The 22221-nt window shown below is 42.9% G+C and overlaps 1 protein-coding gene across 1 annotated transcript in view; it reads left to right on the plus strand.

Annotated features, from left to right (window-relative positions):
- The window catches only part of PHEX (phosphate regulating endopeptidase X-linked), a 302776-nt gene extending 285409 nt beyond the window's left edge, over window positions 1-17367 (plus strand). Inside the window, exons 19-22 of the mRNA XM_075589362.1 lie at window positions 7484-7549; window positions 11174-11278; window positions 12110-12186; window positions 16164-17367. Of these exons, the coding sequence (XP_075445477.1) occupies window positions 7484-7549; window positions 11174-11278; window positions 12110-12186; window positions 16164-16266 (351 nt within the window). The 3' untranslated portion in view covers window positions 16267-17367. The remainder of the gene's footprint in view (window positions 1-7483; window positions 7550-11173; window positions 11279-12109; window positions 12187-16163) is intronic.
- Window positions 17368-22221: the final 4854 nt, after the last annotated feature.

Consider the following 22221-nt stretch of genomic DNA (forward strand, 5'->3'; position numbering starts at 1 on the left):
CAGGCACCTGATTGTTTCTGTGTCACCCGCCTTGATTACCAGGAAGCCTCCTGGCAATGAATAGGGATATACCCCAATGTCCATCTCTTTCTCACTTGTACTGGCTAAGGGAGACACTTTGCACAGTGGTCTCTCCTGTTCACCAGCTCCTCGCAACTGAAAAGCAGGGGTCGCCCCTTTAGCTCCTCCCTCAGCTAGCTCCACTCTCGATTGGCAGAGATAGAAACCCCTCCCCCTGGTGAATATTTGGGGAGGGTCCCATAGATTCACTGGGTGCCCCAGCACTGGCTCTGAGCCCATCACAGTCCATGAGGGCGCGTCCACAGCTTTCGCGCCATACCCCCCAGCAGGGTGGGGTTCTTTGCTTGGCGCCAATCCCGGCCAACTCCTTGCAACCTTTGCATCTGCAGCATTCTCTGCACTCGGCCCACGCGGTCTCCCAGGGAAGTGGGAGTCGCCATCTTGGTTAACACGGCCATTCACATAATCAACTGAGGTAGATTTTTGGTTGTAGCTCACCGTCTGGCAAGCAGATTCTCAATTTTCACCGCACATAACCACAATGTCCTCAACACTGTCCTCCAGGGTAGCACCCCTTGATCCTAGGCAGGACCAAAATGGCGCGGCCACCGCTTTAGTGCCATTCCACAACATGCTGGCAAAAGTTCCTTCTGCAGCTTGTTCCTCAGTAACACGCACACCACGTGCGCTCCCTCCATCAGCCGCGGTCCGCCATCTGGGAATTTCCGCACCGCGCGGATCTTCCCTTCTTGCGGTCGCCATCTTTACTTTGTAGTTACTGTTATCGCACATGGAGCTCCTCTCTGCGGGGCAGCTGCCATTCCGATGCAATAAAGAATGCCACGATGCACCACCTACGTTTATCTAATGTCTAATCTAGAGTACTATGGCTTCTCCCATGCAGTACTAGGGCGTCTACCTACTGTTGGCCAGCCTAGCGCAGACCCTCTCCAGAATTCCTGACCACGTTAACAGGCTTTCCTTTAGGCATCTTACCAACTAGCTGCCTCAAGGTGACTAGAACAGCTAGAGCCCTGTCTCCAGACCCACTTAACCCCACTCAGGATCCTAGGTTGTCCTTTGCGAGCTGACAAATCCATCAGGCCCCTGACTACCCCTAGGCTCCATCTCCATCCACAGCACTGACTGTCAGCATACACTCTCCCTGTTTCCTAGTGTGCCCAGAAAAAGCCTGTCCTGTTGATAGGTATCTCAGCAGCGCCTCCAATTGTAACAGTTTTTCCAGACCCACCCAATCTCACATTGGCCCCTGTGGTCTACTGGCCCCATTATGTGTATGTATAGCGTGTGGTGCACCTGCTGGCTTACAGGACTCCTGAGTCTCCCCCTGGGTTGGTATGGGGATATCAGCAAGACAGGCATCTGAAGTAGTGTGCTTAGAGTACTACTCACATCTGATTCAGCGCCTCCACCTCATCAGGATCTCTGCGGCCGCAGGGGGATGTGTCTGATGAGAACCTCCTCTGTGATGCCTCCTTCTGTGTTATGACTCCACACATACACAGCAAGGGTTTGGTGAAACTGGGCATCTTTATTGACATCTTTAGCAGCCTGCCCCTCACAGTGGTCGTACTAGCCGCTCATCTCTTTGCTGCACTCCATTGGGAAGGTTCCTCCTCTCCTAATAGAGTTGCTCTCCACCTCTCCCCTTAGGGAGATTCACCAGCTTGTCTCTCTGCTTTGAGCTGCACAGACTCACTGCTATTGCATCAGACACTGCAACATTGTTGCAGACCTCCACATGACTCTCCTGAACAGAGTCAGAACACCAACAGAACACACTAACTTTAGGCAGTGCTGTGTCTTATATAGGCTCTAGAAATGACTCACCCCTGTGTCACTAATAGTGGACACAAAGCATGTTGTCACTTCCTTTGCTACATATGACACTTCACCAGGGTGTGAGGGCAAACCTCCATGATTGTTACTGGCAACCCTGCATACTTACCAGGATTACTGCCAGCATGAAAGAGATATGTACACCAATTTTACACATGGCTACATATATATATATATATATATATATATATTTTTTTTTATACTCCCTTCACGTTTCATCTCGTTTCATCTCGAAAGACTTCGTCAGGGGTTAATATATATAATATATATAAACCCCTGACGAAGTCTTTCGAGATGAAACGTGTAGGGAGTGCCTTGCGGACGTGATATTGTCCAGTTTTAGTACTCACTACTCTATTTACGGGACTGTTTATTTTATGTTATACACTGATCCCAGCCGGCTACTTGCTATTTTTGCGGGGACTGCTACCATTCGTATCCTGTGATGTCATCGAGTCTCGCGGGATCTGGTTCCGGGATTTGGATTAGGACGGCGTCCCTCACCTTCTCTGGTACACGGAGTACATTGCAGAGGTTGCTGCAATCCATCCACACCGGACGATCTCACCGGAGTCACCTGGTTACCTGGTTCCTGCTTCTGGATGGTGATGGAGTTTAACTCATAACTGCTTTAAATTCTGTTTTGTTTGTGAGTGTATTTTTTATACCATCTACTCCATAAATATTTTGTTATACTTTTTTACGCTATGAGTGCGCCTGTTTTTTGTCTGTCTTTTTCGATATCTTCAAGGAAGTGGTGTTCCCTATATTCGGGCTGCAGAGATTCTATTGGATAGCATTTGGAGTTACATTCAGATTTGTATTTGATCTGGACTTTATTATTTATTTTTTATTTTAAATTCATTTTATTTTATTACACAGTTTAATTTTGATATATATTTTTTATTTTTCATTTTTTATATTTTTGTGTAATAGTCCTGTACAACATAGTTTTTTTTATCATTGCTTGCTTTGTTTACATATAGTGGGTTTAGGTTGGCGCCATATTTCTTCTTTTGTGTTTGTATGTATATATATATATATAACCCACTGTACAAATGAATGGGGGCAGGGTAGGTGACCGGATGCCCATCAGTGCCAGGGGGTAAGTAGAACACAATTTATTTATGATGATTTATGTGTCAAATAATGGGCAAATAATCTATTATCCATATGTGGATAATAGTTATTTTGTCCATTACTGTATTGTATGTGTTAGGGGGCGGGGGGGATGTGTGTTGTATATTTCTATGTTTATTGGGGGCAATTGTCCCCAATAAACATGCTATTGTGCCTTAACCCCTTCATTGTCTTAGCGGTTAGCCGCTAAGGTAATGAAGCTGCTTTAATGTATTTTTATTAATAGTGCGCGGGAGCAGGGGGTTCCCTGAGCTGAACCGCATTGATTTCTGCCTCAGAGACCCCCTGCTTCCCAAGTTACAGGCCCCGGTTTGGGGCATCAGTGCCAGTGTCGCCGCCATCTTTATAGCGTCCCTGTCGCGTCTTGGACGCTTTAAAGATGGAGGCGACACTGGCACTGATGCCCCATACCTTGCCCTGTAACTCGGGAAGAAGGGGGTCTCTGAGGCAGAAATGAATGCGGTTCAGCTCAGGGGACCCCCTGCTCCCGCACACTATTATTAAAATGTACATTAATGCAGCTTCATTACCATTGCAGAAAGCTGCTACGGTAAGGAATTATTGTTTATTGATATGTGTGTTTTGACAGTAGTGTAGTTGTGCAAGGGGTCTCCTGAGCTGAACCGCATTGGTTTCAGCCTCGGGGACCCCCTACTTCAGGAAATACAGGACCCGTTATGGGGTGCCGGTATCCCCTGCAGAATTTAAGTGTCCCGGTCACGTGACGCGGAAGCTTTCAAAGTGCAGGGGATTCCGGCACCCCATAACGGGGCCTGTATCCCCTGAAGTAGGGGGTTCCCGGACCTGAAACCAATGCGGTTTAGGTCCGGAGACCCCCTGCTCATGTACACTATTATTAATATTTATTTATTTAGTGGACGATCGCCTGTTACAGCCTTGCATGGAGATACAGAATCTTCATGCAAATGTTACAGGCGGCTTATTTTTCTATCAGCTAGCGTACGTGATGTTTAAGAACGCTAGCAGGGGGAAAAAAGCAACACGTCCGCTGTGGCTGTTTTGAGCACGTACGCTAGAAAATGGGCTCAAGGCCTTAGTGAATCGCGTCTCCGGCCTCACTTTTTAACGGACGTGCTTTTTTATTTCATCCGGACGCAAAAGCATTGAGCTTAGTGCATAGCCCCCTATGACTGCACCCTCCTTGGCTAACTCATTGCCACCCGCCGGGCCGGCTCCACCATGTCTGGAAAGTAAAAAGGTGTCCCTGCAAGGTGCCCTTTGTTATCCGGATCTGGCCATTCGCCCTTTCCTTGCTCACCAAACGTTTTCACATCCCTGGACATCCTCTCCCCTTTGAACTACGGACCGTATGCAGACTTGCTGGCAGCTTAACTGGTTGCCTGGGCAAGCTGCATAGTCTTATAAGAAATATATCAAACATTATAAAACATACTTTAATACATGGGGACATTGGGGAGACTCATGACTGTACGGGACTTAGGACTGGGATATCGGGGCTTGAAAATCAGGAGTCTGGGGGACGCTGGACAGCCTCTGTGTAATTCTACTCGCATACCGTCAAATAGTGCCTGCACGTCGGGTAGAATGAAGGTACCACCGGTAGCACAGGACCCCGAACTCCTACAAAGAAAATAATTGCATTTTTACCTACTGTAAATATCCCATCTAAAACTTACACACAGCAAGTTTCATGTGTCTGGGTTAAAGGGAACATGGAAAGTGGAAAATCAGGGTCATTTTAACTGTACATTTACATACAGATGCAGCCACCAGTATCAGACCACTTGCCTTTTAAAATCTGGGGCTATCTCACAGTAGCTCTGCAACATTTCTGTGAGTTTTCTGCAGCCAGACTAATGGCCCATCGCATTAACACAGCGGATTTCCCTGAAGTCCCATTCAAACTGAATGGGACTGCAGGGACCCCGCTGTGTTAATCCAATTAGTTGACAAATCCAATTAGTCTGGTTGCAGAATCTCACAGAAATTTTGCAGCGTTTACTGTGATGTAGCCACTGTATTTTCCCAGGCAAGTCGTCGGATACGGGTGGCTGCATTTTTATATTGGCCCCTGGCTTATAGTGCTAGGTAGCTGCCAGGGACCCCTGGGACCGACGGCAACCAGAGGGCTTAACCTTTATTATGAAGCCTGGTTACCCTTGCTCATCACAGCCGGTATCTCCTGTGCGTTTAAATCTCCTGTGTCATGTGACCGGGACATTTAAATGCATAGGAGATACTAGGGCCTGTATCTTGGGAAGCAGGGGGTCCCTGGACCTGAAATTAATGCGCTGCAGCTCCGGAGAATCCCCCTGCTCCTGTACACTAGTATTAACTTTAAATAAAACCACTACGATCGCCTGTTAGAGCTGTGCAGGGAGAGGCGGCACTTTCTGTGCAGCTCTCTGTGCAGCTCTTACCGGCTGCGGCCAGATCGTACGGGGGAGCACATAGAAAAAGGCTGGGATCACATCGCTGCCATGCCGATCGGTATTGGCATTTTTCTAACTCATGGTTTGAGATGGTTTCATATTCTTTCGGAATACTGTGATAACTCAAATGACACAGTTCAGTGGGAACATGCCACATCGTTCGAGATGGTAGCAAAGTTATCAAAACTACTAGAATAGGCCCCTATCAGTCCTAAACCAGGCTTGGCCAAGGGGTTAACAGGCCATAAGCATTTCTTTGTAATTTTTAAATCAAACTCCAATCACAATAACCCCTGAAGCACCAGATTGGTTAAAATACATAATATCTCATGATATTATCATGCCAGTGAGTATCAATATATTTAGACTGATTCCAGTGTGTTAGCACAATATTTACACAACATAAGGGATTATCACTAGCAAAAAATGTATCTCAACTACATCCAACATCAACTGTGACTTTAGATCATCATATATGATATGTTAAAAGAGAAATATATAATGTTCTCACCTTGAAACGACCTCTGCTCTAATAATTTTGTGGGGACCACCTCGGTTCACTGGATACTGTAAAACATATTGTAGCACATTACACAACGTCCAATGAACCGAGGTGGTCTCGATAAAATTATTAGAGCAGACATCGTCTCCAGTTCTGAAAATGATATATTCCTCTTTTAACCTATCAGTTTGTTTCCTGCACTGTTTTAAATGCATATCCATTAACTGTGAAGTTTTATTTACAGTATCTATAAAAACAAAGAAACATAAACTTGATATAAGTTCAGGTATATTTCTTACTTTATTGTTGTAAATATTTTGTTTGACAAAAGTAGTGTTTTCCAGGTATAAACTGTAGTAATGTGGCTATTTGATTTTTAGTTTTATCATTTGTTATGGACATTACTTTGTGACAAAAGTTTTGAAATAAAAAATAGACAATTGTGTATGCCTTGTTACACAGATATAGCGTGACTGAACTAACCTTCCCTGGGGCAATGGAAAAATAAAAAAAATTCTGTGGCTCTTGGGAAGGTGTAATCGGCTTTACCCACAGCCCGGGACCACTGCAGTCTGTTTCCTCCAGCAATCCCTGGCTTGGAGATAAATTAGGCCCAGATCCTCAAAGCTCTATTAAGTCACCTAACTTAACATCACATTAAGACTAGCAGCGTATCTTCAAAGGACAATAACATAATGTTAACTATAATGTACATTAGGGATAATGATATGCAAATCATAACATCTCATACACTAAAGGCTGTTAATAATAACTTTATTTAATATAGCACAATGGGCCTAAAATCGCTTCATAATTACAGTATAGTGAACAGGACAAAGCACATAGGATTTTTAGAGACAGGGTCCATGCCTAGATGATTTTATAATCTATCATTTTGATGCCAGCTTCCGACCACTTGCCTTTGAAAATCTGGGGCTATCTCACAGTAGCGCTGCAACATTTCTGTGAGATGAGGCACATGGAGAGAAAGTGACATGCCCAAGGTCACATGGATCTGGCACTGGGAATTTAACCAGGTTCCATTGATTTAAACTAAGTACCATTGTTTACAGAGTTAGTGTCTTTACTCACTGAGCCACTTCATACACTGGGCTTTAATGTCACCTTAGTTAAGTCATACCTAATCCTGGCGTTACTCACATGCATGATCTGGATTTGTGTAACATCACAGTTAAGCACGACGTAACTAACATAACATTGTTTCTTCTCTTCTATTTCTCAACTTGAGCTAAAGACGTACATAACATCACATTATTAGAAGATAATGCAATGTTAAGCTACAATAACCTGACGTTAAAACTACGCTAACAAAAAGCAGTTGGAGAGTTGTTTTTGTTACTAACTTTGAGGATACAATGTCAACTCTGGGACTATAACGCCTGTTCCTGTTTTAGGTAATGTTACTTTGCGAGCCTTGATTTATTGTAACTGATCGTAAGTCAGACTACAGTACATGTGTATAACATATAAATATGAGGCACATTCATAGATTTCAATGCCATTTTTCTCTTGACCTTTTGTTTAGGTGAAGGGGACGAAGACTTTGGCAGAAAACATTGCAGATAATGGAGGAATGAGAGAATCTTTTCGGGTATGGAAAATCTACAGTATCTTATGCATTGAAACTAAAGAACATGACAGGTTTCTTTTGTTAACTTTTGGTAACTGGAAGATCCTGCCCGCATTCATTAAAATATACTGGATTGTTCATTTCTTCCTGGAAACAAAAATTAGAGGTGCTACATAAATCTGGCCATACGGAAGAAAATCAGTAATTTTGGTTTTCACTACATATCCATGTATACCTATTTCCTCCTCTCACTCGCACCTACGAGATTTCTCCCGTGTTGCCCGTCTCTCTGGAATTCCCTACCATGTACCATCATACTCTCTCCCAACTTTCAGACATTCAAAAACTCTCTAAAGACTCACCTTTTTAAGGAAGCCTATCTGGCATAGTCCTAACATCCACCAACCCTATTGGTACCAGCTTTGCGGCTAGACAAAACTCCATGCTTTCTAACAACCCTCTAACATCCACACCCCCAAACCTTAATGGATCCAGCGGTGGGTCCGGACCATAGTCCAACCCCACAATGAGGAGACACTTTACCTTTTTGTTTCCATTGCTCCTTATTCCCTCTAGATTGTAAACTCTGACGTGCAGAGCCCTTATTACCTTCTGCATCTGTATGTCATTCCGTTTATGTAAATGATATCACTTTGTACCCCCACTGTGCTGCGGAATATGTTGGTGCTTTACAAATAAATGATATCAATAATAACCTTAGGAAATCAAACAGTGAAATATTAATAAGCACACACATATATCAAATTTGTTTAACAAGAGCCAGAGTAAATTCTGCAAGTCAAGCAATAGACAACTTACACCCAGATTGACTAAACCATGATTTTCACGGTATTGCTTGTTATATTGCCACCAAAGTGAACAGCTGTACCATAAGCAAAACTGCACAATAAGTTTCTCCCAAAATGTGTCTGGCGTTCTCAATATTCTGAATAAAAATCGTCAAGAATTAAAATTTATATTAGGTTTGTGTGAAAAAGTAAACCTAAAATCTTTATCATCTTAAGACTTTATTTACCGATGGAAAGCTGATTTATACTGAATAGTTCTATAAACATAAAACAAAAGCGCAACAATTATATGTGATAATTACTAAACGTGCAAGTCTAAATGATGACTAATATCATTGAATCAGATGCTGCCCAAACACTTGTGGTCTCCCAAATCGCAACTAAATAAAACGAACGAACAAAGTGTTAATGGCGCAAACTGAAAGTGAATAGGATACATTGCAGTGAATAAAGTGCTATAATTCGGTGAATATATGGATAAAACACTAGTATCACATGTAAACTGCGGCTTCGTGGAGTGATTCTTTGTGAGTCTTTTTTAAATTAATTGTGTCTTCTGAAGGACATTAGTTTGTCCAGAGGTATATTAGTTCAGCAATTAAGTAAACAGGCTACTATATTCAAGGCATTATGAAGATTTTGTTATATCCTAATACAAATAACTACATTCTACTAACCAAATATAGTTTAATTCATACCTCATAAATATTTTAAAGGTCTCTAATAAATTGACTATTGTGCATTAGTCGGTACACTAATTGCCTCTAATAAAGGAGCTACACAGTCCTTCTGCATATTATTGTTTGGTCTATTTTTTGCACCCCTTATTTTAACTACTAATTCAATAAAGAATATTTTAAATTCAATTATAGGCTAAAGCAGTAAAATTCCGGGCATTATTGTAAACACTGCTCTCTGATTGGTTGAAATTCCGGGCATTATCCAATCAGTAATGCCCGGAATTTAGCAGCATGCAAAGTGCAGTTTTCGATATGTTGATTTTCAGCCAATCAGCATTCAGAACAGCTGAGACAGGGCAGGGGATTGGTTAGAATGAAGTAACAGCTCTGAGACTGAGGTTTTCTGAGCAGATTCAGTTGAATTGGGAAAGGGGGAGAGTCTGCAAAGAAGTAAGTGGCTGTCTGCAGTTTCTATGTGTGTGTTTGTGTGTATAGAGCTCCAGTATGTGTGTGTCAGTGTCACAGCAGTGTTTATGGGTGTAGCATGTGTGTGTAGCAGCAGTTTGTGTGTGTGTGTGTGTAGAAGTTCTGTGTTGTGTGTAGATGTGCTGTGTATAGATGTGCAGTGTTGTGTGTGTGTGTATGTTGTGTGTGTAGAGGTGCTGTGTTGTGTATAGAGGTGCAGTGTTGTGTGTGTGTGTGGGGTGTGTAGATGTGCTGTGTTGTGCTGTGTTGTGTGTAGAGGTGGGGGGGTGCAAAGTTTAGTAAGTGGCTGCATTTTTTATTGTGGCTGCAGTGTGTGTGTGTGTGTTGTGCTGTTGTATGTGTAGCAGCAGTTTGTGTGTGTGTGTAGAGCTGATGTGTGTGTATAGAGCTACTGTGTGTGTGTCTAGAGCTCCAGTGTGTGTGTGTGTGTCAGTGTCAGCAGCAGTGTTTATGGGTGTAGCATGTGTGTGTAGCAGCAGAGTTTGTGTGTGTAGAGGTGCTGTGTTGTGTGTGTGTGTGTGTGTGTGTGTGTGTGTGTGTGTGTGTGTGTGTGTGTGTGTGTGTGTGTGGTGTGTGGTGTGCTTGTGTGTGTGTTGTGTGTGTAGAGGTGCTTTGTTGTGTGCTGTTGTGTTTGTGTGTGTGTGTAGCAGCAGTTTGTGTGTGTTGTGCTACTGTGTGTGTACAGAGGGGGCGGTGGATATAGATATCTGCAGTGTAAGCATATATAGAGGTGGTTTCATGTATTTATCATTTTATTTTAATAAAAAAATCTATTTAACTATACAAAAGTGTCTATTATTTATGAAATATGCCTACATTTAACCTACAATAGTAATAATCCCCTCAGAACAAGGCATTACTGGCCAATAATGCCCTGGCTGGGTTAAAGTCCCTCGGCTTCGCCTCGGGCCTTCAAATCTTCCAGCCAGGGCATTATTGGCCAGTAATGCCCTGTTCTTCGGGGATTATTACTTAAATAACATACACAATTAGATAAACGAGTGCTATCAGAAATGATTCCTTTTTCTTTGGTTTATATGTTGATACGATTCTCAGCCGAGCACCTTATCTATTCTCACAAATTACTTTATATCATTTAGCTGAGCAGGGGTTAACTTTTCTCCTTCCCTCCCCAATCGTTTCCGTGGTATGTACACTTTGTTGCTTAGTTTTATACTGAATAGTTAGGTGGCTTATAAAATAAGACCCACCTAGGCTCCTATAGTATTTCACCTTTGCCCTGTTATCTTTGGTTTAATCTACCAGACTACCCTCCTTTTGGCAATTAAGGTTTATTTTACTTATTAAAGTTGATGATTCTATTCTGCCATTTTGGCTGTAATTGCCTAAATGTGTCCACCACTTTTAAGTACACACCTACCTCTGTCCATTTTTAATTATTTTTAAGTTTGTTTCTTCACCTTATTTAGAGCCCTTTTATTTAATGTATATCCAATAAAGTTTAACTTTTAACCCTGCAGGGGTCTTCTGAGATCAGCCAAAAGGGAAATATTTGTTTTCCCAGAGTTCAAGTATAACGGGAAGTCACTTTATAGTTTACAGTAGATGATTGAAACCTTATATGGAATAAAAATGACAAACAATGGAAATAAATCGATTTTGATTGAGTTTTACACTTGAATACATTTTCTTTTCTTTTTTTTGGTCAGGCCTACAGGAAGTGGATACAGGAAATCAGGGGAGGACAAGAGGAGATTCTTCTCCCTGGCATACATCTCACCAATAACCAGCTTTTCTTCTTGAGTTATGCCAATGTGAGTCAAAGGAAATATAATATCACACAGTTATTACCTTCTATATTTAATGGTTACAGTACATATTATTACTTTTTTAACGATATTATTCCAACATTTATGCATATAAACTCTGTACAGCATTTGGTTCATTCACTTCAGAATATTAATCCTGCATCACTAAATATAAGATTGAAGGCCTATTTTCCCATGTGTCTTTAGGGAAGTTGTAATTAACGTTCATGGTGTACCTACTTATCTAAAGCTAATTGTGCTGTATTTACTGATGGTACAGTAGTTTAAAATTATATTGGGGTTGCAAAGGAGTAACAATGTATTGTCAAAATATACTGTAGCAAAAGTTTTAATATTACATTCAGTGCTGGCAGACCTAAAAACAAAACCCCCATTGTGATTTTTATTTTTTTTAAGCATAATAAAATGATTACCTTTAGTAATGGGACAGGCTTTAGTTGACTAAATTGAACAACTATGATGAGCTGTTTGATTTGTAACCTCATGAAAAATTATTTAAACAATATTCTCTTCTACTTTTTTTTTTAGTGGTCATTGTAGGTCACATTACAATTTAAACCTTATGTATAACATTCGATACAGTAAATAACTGTTATAGCAGCACCAGGGAAATGTTTAAATACTAACTTACAGTAAATATATGTAGTTAGTATTCTTTATGCAAAACTGTACAGATCGTTTTTTTGCATATGACATACTGTATAGAGGGATATGTCTGCATCATTACTTTGAACTTTTATTATATCTACTATCTGCATTACCCAAAGGAAAAAAAATATTAAATTAGAAATATGTAATACAGTATGTTTGTTTTAGGTGAGATGTAATGTCTTTCGACCTGAAGCAGCTAGAAATCAGATCATTAATGGAGTTCATAGCCCTCCACAGTTCAGGTAATGTTATCCTACATTGTCATGGAATATTGTAGTATACTCACAAAAAATGTGTATAAACTTAGTGGAAACATTTTTGGGCAGAACCTCCCTGGATACCTTCATGCTCCCCCAGCACGTACTGTATGACAATAACCCAGATTTTTCTCTAGTGCCTGATCCTGTCACACACGATTGCACATTGTCTGAAAGAGTTGAGAAAACATAAAATAAATGGAGTATATCCTTTCTACGTCTAAAGCAGGACTTATTCTGTACATGAATGTTAATGCTCAGTGGTCAACGTGTGATGGCATCAAGGTGTTTACAAACCCAGACTGCAATTCATTTCTTGTTTACAAACAAACCAGCAATACTTTTTACAGTTTTTATTTGATTTTTTTTAAGGGTTTTGTGTTAGATTGGTTCCTTTTCTGTTTTCATAGCACATATATTCTTTAAAGCATTCTGAAATACAGTGCAAAAAGCCTCAATGTTTAATAAATGTAAAAAATGTGTTAACATTTTGGTTAAGCTATTTATGCTCTTATTCAGTATGCTGCAAAGTTGTCTTCCTCCTGCTAGAGAAGATTTTTAGTTCATCTATTTGAATGGAGCTGAACTTTGCTCCAGCATTGGGAAGCGGTTTCACAGCATATCCAATAACATACCTTAGACCCCTGTGTACACTGCAATGTTTCTATATGCTCATATCATTTACAAAAGTAGGATTTCAGAAGTTCACGAACTACTTTTTGGGTGGAGGGGCTATACATACAAAACCAGAAACATACATATTGTAAATAATAATAATAATAATTGTTCTTGTATAGCGCTGCTAGTTTTATGTAGCGCTTTACAGAGACATTTTTGCAGACACAGTCCCTGCCCCGTGGAGTTTACAATCTATGTTTTGGTGCCTGAGGCACAGGGAGATAAAGTGACTTGCCCAAAGTCACAAGGAGCTGACACCAGGAATTTAACCAGGTTCCCTTGCTTCAAACTCAGTGCCAGACAGTGTCTTTACTCACTGAGCCACTCTTTTTCCCATACATTTTTATAATGCAAAAAATCTATAAGCCCGGGTGGATGAGGGGGGGGGGGTCTCTAGAACTTTCTGTACCCGTAGTTTCAGTTCCCATAGCAGCATTACATTTTGTACTTCAATTATAAAGGAGCACTCATCTAGACCATTTAAAAAAAAAATATACAGTGGTGTGAAAAATAAAGTTCACCCTCTTTGAATTCTATGGTTTTACATATCAGGACATAATAACAATCAACTATTCCTTAGCAGGTCTTAAAATTAGGTAAATACAACCTCAGATGAACAACAACACATTACATTTTACACCGTGTCATGATTTATTTAACAAAAATAAAGCCAAAATGGAGAAGCTATGTGTGAAAAACTTAGTACACCCTTTCTGCTTCCATAGGAATTAAGATGCTAAGTAGCAGACAGGTGCTGCTAATCAAATTCCCTTGATTAATTGATCATCAGCAAGTGTGACCACCTCTATAAAAGCCGAAGTTTTAGCAGTTTGCTGGTCTGGAGCATTCAGGTTTGTGTTAACACAATGCCAAGGAGGAAAGACATCAGCAATGATCTTAGAGAAGCAATTGTTGCTGTCCATCAATCTGGGAAGGGTTATAAGGACATTTTTAAACAATTTAAAGTCCATTATTCTACAGTGAGAAAGATTATTCAAAAGTGGAAAACAGTCAAGACAGTTGTCAATCTTCCCAGGAGTGGACGTCCCAGCAAATTCACCCCAAGGTCAGACTGTGCAATGCTCAGAGAAATTGCATAAAAAACAAGAGTTACATCTCAGACTCTACAGGCCTCAGTTAACATGTTAAATATTAATGTTCATGACAGTACAATTAGAAAAAGACTGAACAAGTACTGCTGCGGCACAGTTTATTCGAGCATTTGCCCGTTCTGTGCCGCAGCAGTAGCCTGGCGCGCGCCCGAGTGTGACGGGCGCACGCCGAAGCAGCGGAAGAGCGCCCTCCGATCGGGGCGCTCTCCCTACCGCTGCCGGGTCCGCCGGGTCCCCCGGAACCCCCTGCCGCTGTCCCGCGATCGCGGGACACCAGGGCTCCCTCGGGGAGCCCCTGGACACGCGTGCAGCGGGCGCACGCTCCCGATGACGCGTGACCGCGCGTCTATGACGCGCGGCACGCCGAGGGGCGGCCACTAGCAAGCCGGGAGATTTCCCGGCTTGCGGTACCGACCACACTTCAATAAAGTGTGTCGGTAGTGTATGGTTTGTTTGGAAGGGTTACCAGGAGAAAGCCTCTTCTCTCTAAAAAGAACATAGGTTTGCAAAGTTGCATCTGAACAAACCACAAGACTTCTGGAACAATGTCCTTTGGACAGACGAGACCAAAGTGGAGATGTTTGGCCATAGTGCACAGCGCCATGTTTGGCGAAAACCAAACACAGCATATCAGCACAAACACCTCACACCAACTGTCAAGCAAGGTGGTGGAGGGGTGATGATTTGGGCTTGTATTGCAGGCACATGACCTTGGAACCTTCCTGTCATTGAGTCGACCATGAACTCCTCTGTATACCAAAGTATTCTAGAGTCAAATGTGAGGCCATCTGTCCGACAGCTAAAGCTTGGCCGAAATTGGGTCATGCAACAGGACAATGATCCCAAGCACACCAGCAAATCTACAACAGAATGGCTGAAAAAGAAAAGAATCAAGGTGTTGCAATGGCCCAGTCAATGTCCAGACCACAACCCGATTGAAATGCTGTGGCGGGACCTTAAGAGAGCTGTGCATAAACAATTGCCCACAAACCTCAATGAACTGAAGCAACGTTGTAAAGAAGAGTGGGCCAACATTCTTCCACAACGATGTGAGAGACTGTTAGTCATACAGAAAATGATTACTTTTAGTTTTTGCTGCTAGAGGTGGTTCTACAAGCTATTGAATCATAAGGTAAGAAGGTTGGTGAGAATGCTCAAATACCCTGCTTATACAACATCATACTGTCCCAAAACATAGAGAGGTATATGCCATACAGTGAGTTAACTTATTGAAGGTAAATAAGCCTTAATCCCTGAAAATTGAAAGTGAATGAGAGACCCACCACAGACAATTTCATTGGGGGCTAATGGGGCTAATAGCCCAGTACTCACGGACACCTCTTGTAGTGGATGATGTGCTGCTGCTGATAGATCCAGGGAAAAACAAGAGAAGAGAGCACCATCGATGACTGGAGTCAGGAGGGGATCCAAATAACAATCTTTATTGGAATAAAAGCACAGGGAAACACCTCCTACGCGTTTCGAACAAAGGTTCTTTATCAAGGAGTAAAGAAACTACTGTAAACACACATCTTATATACCCATTTGATCTGCCTCCGTTTCGCGCCAAAATTGTGTCATGACGTCATCACGCTACCCCCGCGCGCATGCGCATCATAGGGGGGGTACAGCGTGGATTACTACAGTAGCCGTTTTGGCAGGGCAGATTGTTATTATGTCCTGATATGTAAAACCATAGAATTCAAAGAGGGTGTACTTTCTTTTTCACACAACTGTAGGCTTAAAGCATGTGGTTTCTGGAGACCCCCTGCTTTTTGAGAGACTTACTTTTTCTTAGGGGGTGCTGGTATCTCTCTGCTTTTAAAATGTCCCGCATCTCGTGGGCCAATAGAAAGCAACAAGAAATTATGTCACTGCTTCCTATTGGCCCATGGGACACAGGAGCTTTAAAGATGCACTTTTGTTAGCCCTAAATAACCTGATCTACACTGCTACTAGCACCCCCTACACAGGAAAGTATTTTGGGAAGCAGGGGGTCCCCAGGGATGAAATTAACGTGATTCAGATCCGGAGACCCCCTGATTCAAACCTATTTTAAAATAAAACAAAAAAAACAAAAGTGCCTAAGAGTGAATTGTAACACACGCCATTTTACAGTAATGCCTGGAACTTAAAATAATAATGTTAAATAATGTTGTGTTTATTTTACAGGGTAATTGGTACAATTAGCAATTTTGAGGAGTTTCGCAAAGCTTTCAATTGTCCATTGAACACAACAATGAACCGAGGGAAAAGTTCTTGTCGGATCTGGTAGAAGTGAAGATTAATTTTATATTATATAATGGATGGACATTTCTACTGTTTGATGAGCTGCTGTACAAACTCCTGTTATTTGGGACGTGAAGAGGAAAATCCACGTGTACTTCTGAACTCTATCTGCCAAAACAAATGTTATTTACAGGGATTATAGGTGCATACAATATTAGGATTATGCAGGTACACAAGTTACATTAGATGTGTGATGGTATTAGCCACAGTTACACATATAAAATCAAATCATTAAACAGTTTAGACTATTTACAAAATACAATTTAGCGTTTTTCTGATGATTAGGTTGGATGGTGTGTTAACACTATCCTGCAAAGCAGAATATTATTTGTCTCTATAATGGAAGAAAAACTATCAACGTTATTAAACAAATGCAATTAGAAGGAGTAAGAGTGGCAATGATGGGCTATGATGGAAAAATGTTAGTCACAGCCATTGTTTTTTTCTAGGACATAAGAACGAAACATAATAATAATCATAATAATAATAATTGATGATGGTCTAGAAGAGAAATTAAATAGTCCAAGGGATCCACATTCATTACAGTTCAATACTTACATTTAATTTGGGGGTTTATTAATCAAACTGAATAGTTAAGAACATTTCTACAGCTGAGTACTGGTATCGTCAATCAAATCTGTTAAAATGTGAGTGTACCTTGAAGAAAAATCTATTGCAAAACTATTGGAAAATAAATAAAATCGGATTATGTAGGTAGTTTATTGCATAGCCACAGAAAAGCATGGACCGAAGTAAAATAATCACAGTGGCATGTTTAATAGGTTAAATATAGGTTATTGTCATTGACACTTTGAAGAAAAACTGAAACAAGTATTATTTTTAAATATTTTAAAAGAAAGGGTTAATTTCTCCATAGTAACCAGAAGATTTTGAGTCTTTTTACAATCTTTACATAATGTATTTTGTGATAAGAGTGTTTGAACTCTCTTGTGTATGTACTGTACAAACATTTAATCCACAGCTTTTACCTCAAAAGAAAGAAAAAGGGCGCAACATAGCAAAAACGTTTTCTCTTTATATAGTTAAAAGCAATACTGCATCAAGTGAATAAATAAAAACAAAGATATTGCCTGATGTATAGGACTGCTACTTGTGAGCCCGATGTAAGGGATTGATTACTTCTTTGTGACAGTTTCTGAGGTCCTTGGGTCGTGGGGGGAGACAATGTTTTCCACCAGATGTTGATGCTGCTGCCGGAGTGTTTGTCCCCTGGGTTATCTCTCAGTGGAGTTCCTCTACTGGTGCTGGCTGTGGCTGCTCTCCTCAGCCGAACCCAGAAGTGACGTCAAACATCAGACAGCAGTCCGTGATCGTCTGGCCATTTTTTGTTGTGGGTAAACTGATTTTGCTGCCATCATCCGCCAAAGAGATAAAGGAATGAATAATAGGTAACAGAGATAAGAGTAGAATTATATGGGCCCACTGGAAAACAAAAACATATTTTTCACCGGAAATAAATAAGTAAAAAATATCTTCAATCTGGCTAAAGAAGCAAATTATATTCATAAATTAATTTAACAAATGCTATGTGTGGCTGTCCATATAACAATTAAAATGTTCAATTTATTTTTTAATGAAGATTGCAAAGTGTTTTTATATACCGAAGATTATCACTTAAAAATTTTTATTAATACAATTACGTGGATTATATTTATAAAAGTAAGCCATTAACAAATGTTATAAAATCACAAAGTGGATCTGTTTAGTAGTTGGAGAGCTGACCTGGTAAAGTACTTACAAATATGTATAGTCGGTTCCCCTTGGCTGCCTCACTATCTCTGCTGCGGTCGGAACGCTGGATTGCAGGTGCTGCCGGACACAGAGGTGGACCCGCCTGTCAGTCAGGGAGACATGCAGGGAGCGCTGCGGCAGCTCTAACGGCAGGGCACCATCATCTTTAATTAGCCACGCATGCGTTGTGCCACCAGTAGTTGCGGTGGCCATTAGAGAGGCGCGTGCATGCGCAGTAGCAAGAGAAAGTGGTGGCCATCTTAGTAATTGCTCCGCAGGGGAACTACAATTCCCATCACCCTCAGGGGCTGCTATACACATGGCGTGAAACAACCAATAGGGCTGTAGCAATCCCCTGCTCCCAAAGAGATAGATTTGGCGTGCCTACAGCCATGTTTCAGTCGGAAGGGAGAGCAGAAAAGAGCAGGTAGTGTCCACGGAGCTGTGCTTCCCTGAACATATGAAAAAAATAGAGATTGCTTCCGAGGTTCACAGCACCTTCACTCAGCCAGTTGTATGAATATAAAAAAGGATCAAGCTTGCAGCCGCAAACAGGAATGGCTTTCAAGGGACCACCACGCGATACACAGGGGAGACAGGTGAGGATATATTGGTAGCCGGGCCGTGATTTACTTGGGGGCGCCCCCTTGGGAGGTGTCCCCTTGTACCTCTAACCGGTTTTCCAGTACCCCACTCCCCTTGTTAGTATCGGAGATACCCATATATTGCCTTATTACCTGCATCACATATATACCGGCGTCAAACCTTCTTTCCTAAACACACTCCATAGTGCCTGGTAGTGGCCTCGATAATTGGGGTTACCCTATTTTTTCCACTTCCCTGAACATAGTTTACACCCCCTATGGACCCAGGTAGGCCCTGTGTCCCCAATCAGCGTGTGGATGCTGGAGCACCCGGCAGTATCATGTTCAACAAGTGCACCAATGATTCACACACATTCTGTGGGTAGCGCTACCGCACACTTTAGGGTGGGTTGTGGCTCCTGTGGACACTGGGTGGTTATGTGCCCAGAGCACCTCAGTACTTTGGGGGAAACCTCACCAGGGTGTGGACAAGGTGGTTGGACAGTGGGGCACTGTGTGGGAGTAAGGCCGTGCGAGGCCTGTATGATATGTGCTAGTGTGTTATTTGTATATTTATGTTCAGTGAACCTGTTATTATATACCCGTGTGTGTATTTATTGTATTGGGTTCTGTGAAGCGGTTATCCAGCGCTGCTAGGATCCCTCACAGTTGAAGGCGCTGTCACCAGAATGAATCAGGTACACCCCATGCTCCCTGCAGTGCAGGATCAGACCTCCTGTGAGCCTATAGGTAACACACCACATGTTGTCACCCTAGACACGGGGAAAGGGTGCTACATTTGGAGATGCTGCTGAGATTCATATCTGGGGTGCCCAATCCTACGGTTAAAAGCAGTCAAATCAAATTAAGGAACATGTCCCTACCATCCCGCCAAAGGGTTAACGAGTGGGCACTATGGCATCATGCATCTCCCCGCCACATGGTCACCATTAGTCAAGTTTCAGTATCCCTACCCTTGCCTAACTTGCAAAACACACTGAGGCAGATACTGGGGTTTACAAAAGCCTGCATTGTAGATGCAAAATGGAATACCGACATCCAGTGGGGCACACTCCTGGTTGACTGCGCTGTGATATCCCAGTGGACAATGCCCCACAGTTTCTACAGCTCCTAAGTGGACCCACCAGGCGGGAGTCCACTTATATACCCCAGACTGAGCACCTGAATGGAGGCGCCTAGTGCTTCACAACTGTGGTGTGTCAGGCGCGTACGCCTGTCCTTCCCCCAGGGAACCCTAGCGAAGCTTGCAGCTGACAGTCCGGACAGAGCCACCACAGTTCCCAGAATTCAGGTGAAGCTCAGTTATTCGCATTAAGCCCTGCAGCAACTGACCGAGAAAATAATTCAGCTGGTCCCAGTCTAACCCTACCGCAAGTTGAAAGCATTCTCCGGGGTGCGGCCCATGCCACTGGGAGAAGAGGTGTTCGAGGAATGGCGCGACATGGCAGTGCAAGTATTGCTAGAGTGGACGTGCATGGATGCTGTCAAGAGACAGAGACTCGTAGAAAGCCTGCGGCCTCTGGCCGCCAACATGTTGCAATTTTACCCCGGGTGTCACCCGGAGGCTGATGTTCAAGCACTAGTCCAGGCTCTAACCAAAGCTTATGGTGTCCCAGACTATGCCATTTCTCTAATCGCCCGGTTCCATGTCCTTACTCAAACCAAGGGAGAAGAAGAGTCAGATTTCCTTTGACGGGTTTACTTGGCCCTTTGGACTCTGGTTAACAAAAAGATTGTCTGAGCGTTCAAAGCAGATGACTTCAGAACCAAACAACTACTACGGGGAGCCTTGCCTGTGCACCTGGTCGCCATTCGGATCAGTTGCACTCTGTCTATGGAACAACCACTTTGTTTTGAAAACTTAATGGACAAAGTGCAAGGTTATCTTGTGCACCCATGCTCCCAAGACGTCAAGGGGGTCTTCTAAAGGAGAGAGTCCTGTGCCTCCCTCAAAATAGTCCCGCAAGGAAAAGCCCAAGGAGGCAGAAAGTGCAGAGGATGACCCTCCGAGGGCGCCTGCTTCTGCACCCAGGATGCCCCGAAGAGAAACTCCTACCTCCAAGACCGGTGCGAACCAAAACAACAGCTGTTTCAACTGTAGACAGGAGGGTCACTACTCTTGGGACTGGCCGAAGCCCAACCCTAAAGTCATGACCCGCAAGGTGCAACCGACAGAAACACCCTCCACGTCATCGGACAGTGCCTCAGCACCTAGCCGCGATGAAGCATTCTAATTGGATGCCTACAGTCGCATGGGACTGGCCGCTATTATAAGAGACCTTGTAGAAGGTACTCTATCTACTCATCGGCTTTGCTGGATACTGGGTTACAAGTGACTTTTATATACTGACCCTTCTACGACCAACATATTAACCACCTGCCCATGCAGAGATGATGAAGCTGTGGGGTCTCAGAAATAAGGATTACCCCATCGAGGGTGTGGTGAAAGTACATCTGGATATACCGCAGCTGAACACTGGCAAGTCTCACACCATGGAAGTGGAGGCTCTGATTTGCCACGGGCCCTGAAAACATCCAAGCTCTCAAATTATCTTGGGGACCAACGCCGATGTGGTGAGAGTGGTGATCCGGGCGTTTCTACAGGAGGCCGACAAGCTACCACTATCCTCTCTACGGATCCATCCGGTACTTAATGAAGAGGGCTGCAGGGTCTCGGCCCAATATGATATGGGGACCTATTCAATCTCATTGAGGGGTTGACCGAGATTCCACCAGGGAGAGTGAAGATCATGCACGCAGTATGCTGCTATCCGGGCCGAGATGAGGCTGACCAGTACTTCTCCATAGAGAGTACGCCAGAGGAAGACATAAATAGAGAGTACAAAATAGTAACGGAAGAGAGGGGGAATCCAAGATTCCTGTGAAAATCAAGGTTTTAATCCAGAAAATCTCCCCTTACACCATGCCCTTCGACAAAGGTCAACGACTGGGTAGAATATACCCAGTTACCCCTGTCGAGCGATAGCTCAAGTGAACACCGCCGCCGTGCAAGATCAGCCAGCTGGGCTGCCCTTTGTCTTTGGAGAATTGACCCTGTCGGCCGAATGGAAGGATCGGCTAACTGCTAAATTGGAGGAACGCTGGGAAGTGTTCTCCACCAGTGAAATGGATGAGGACTGCAGCAAAAATGCCTAGCACACAACCCGGCTGAACGATACCACAACCTTCTGGGAGTGTTCTCGACGCATCACTTCCAGAGATGTGGAGGACGTGAGGGAGGTCCTACAAGAAATGGAGATGGCAGGCATCGTGACGGAATCCTTTAGCCCTTACGCTATCCTGATCGTGGGGGTATGCAAAAATAATTAGTCGGTCTGCTTGTGTGTAGACTACCAGACCCTGAACAACTGTACTATACCCGACCAGTACACTCTGCTGCAGATCGACGAGATTCTCAACACGCTGCCGGGAAGCCAGTGGTTCAACGTGCTGGATCTGAGGTCTGGGTACTACCAGGTACCTATGAGCACCGAGATCAAGAGAAGATGGCATTTGTCTTTCCCCTCAGTTTCAATCAATTTACCTGCTTGCCCCACGGCATTTATGGCGCCCCAGTGACATTA

This window comes from Ascaphus truei, chromosome 3, assembly GCF_040206685.1.
Source record: "Ascaphus truei isolate aAscTru1 chromosome 3, aAscTru1.hap1, whole genome shotgun sequence".
NCBI classification, from domain to species: Eukaryota; Metazoa; Chordata; class Amphibia; order Anura; family Ascaphidae; genus Ascaphus; species Ascaphus truei.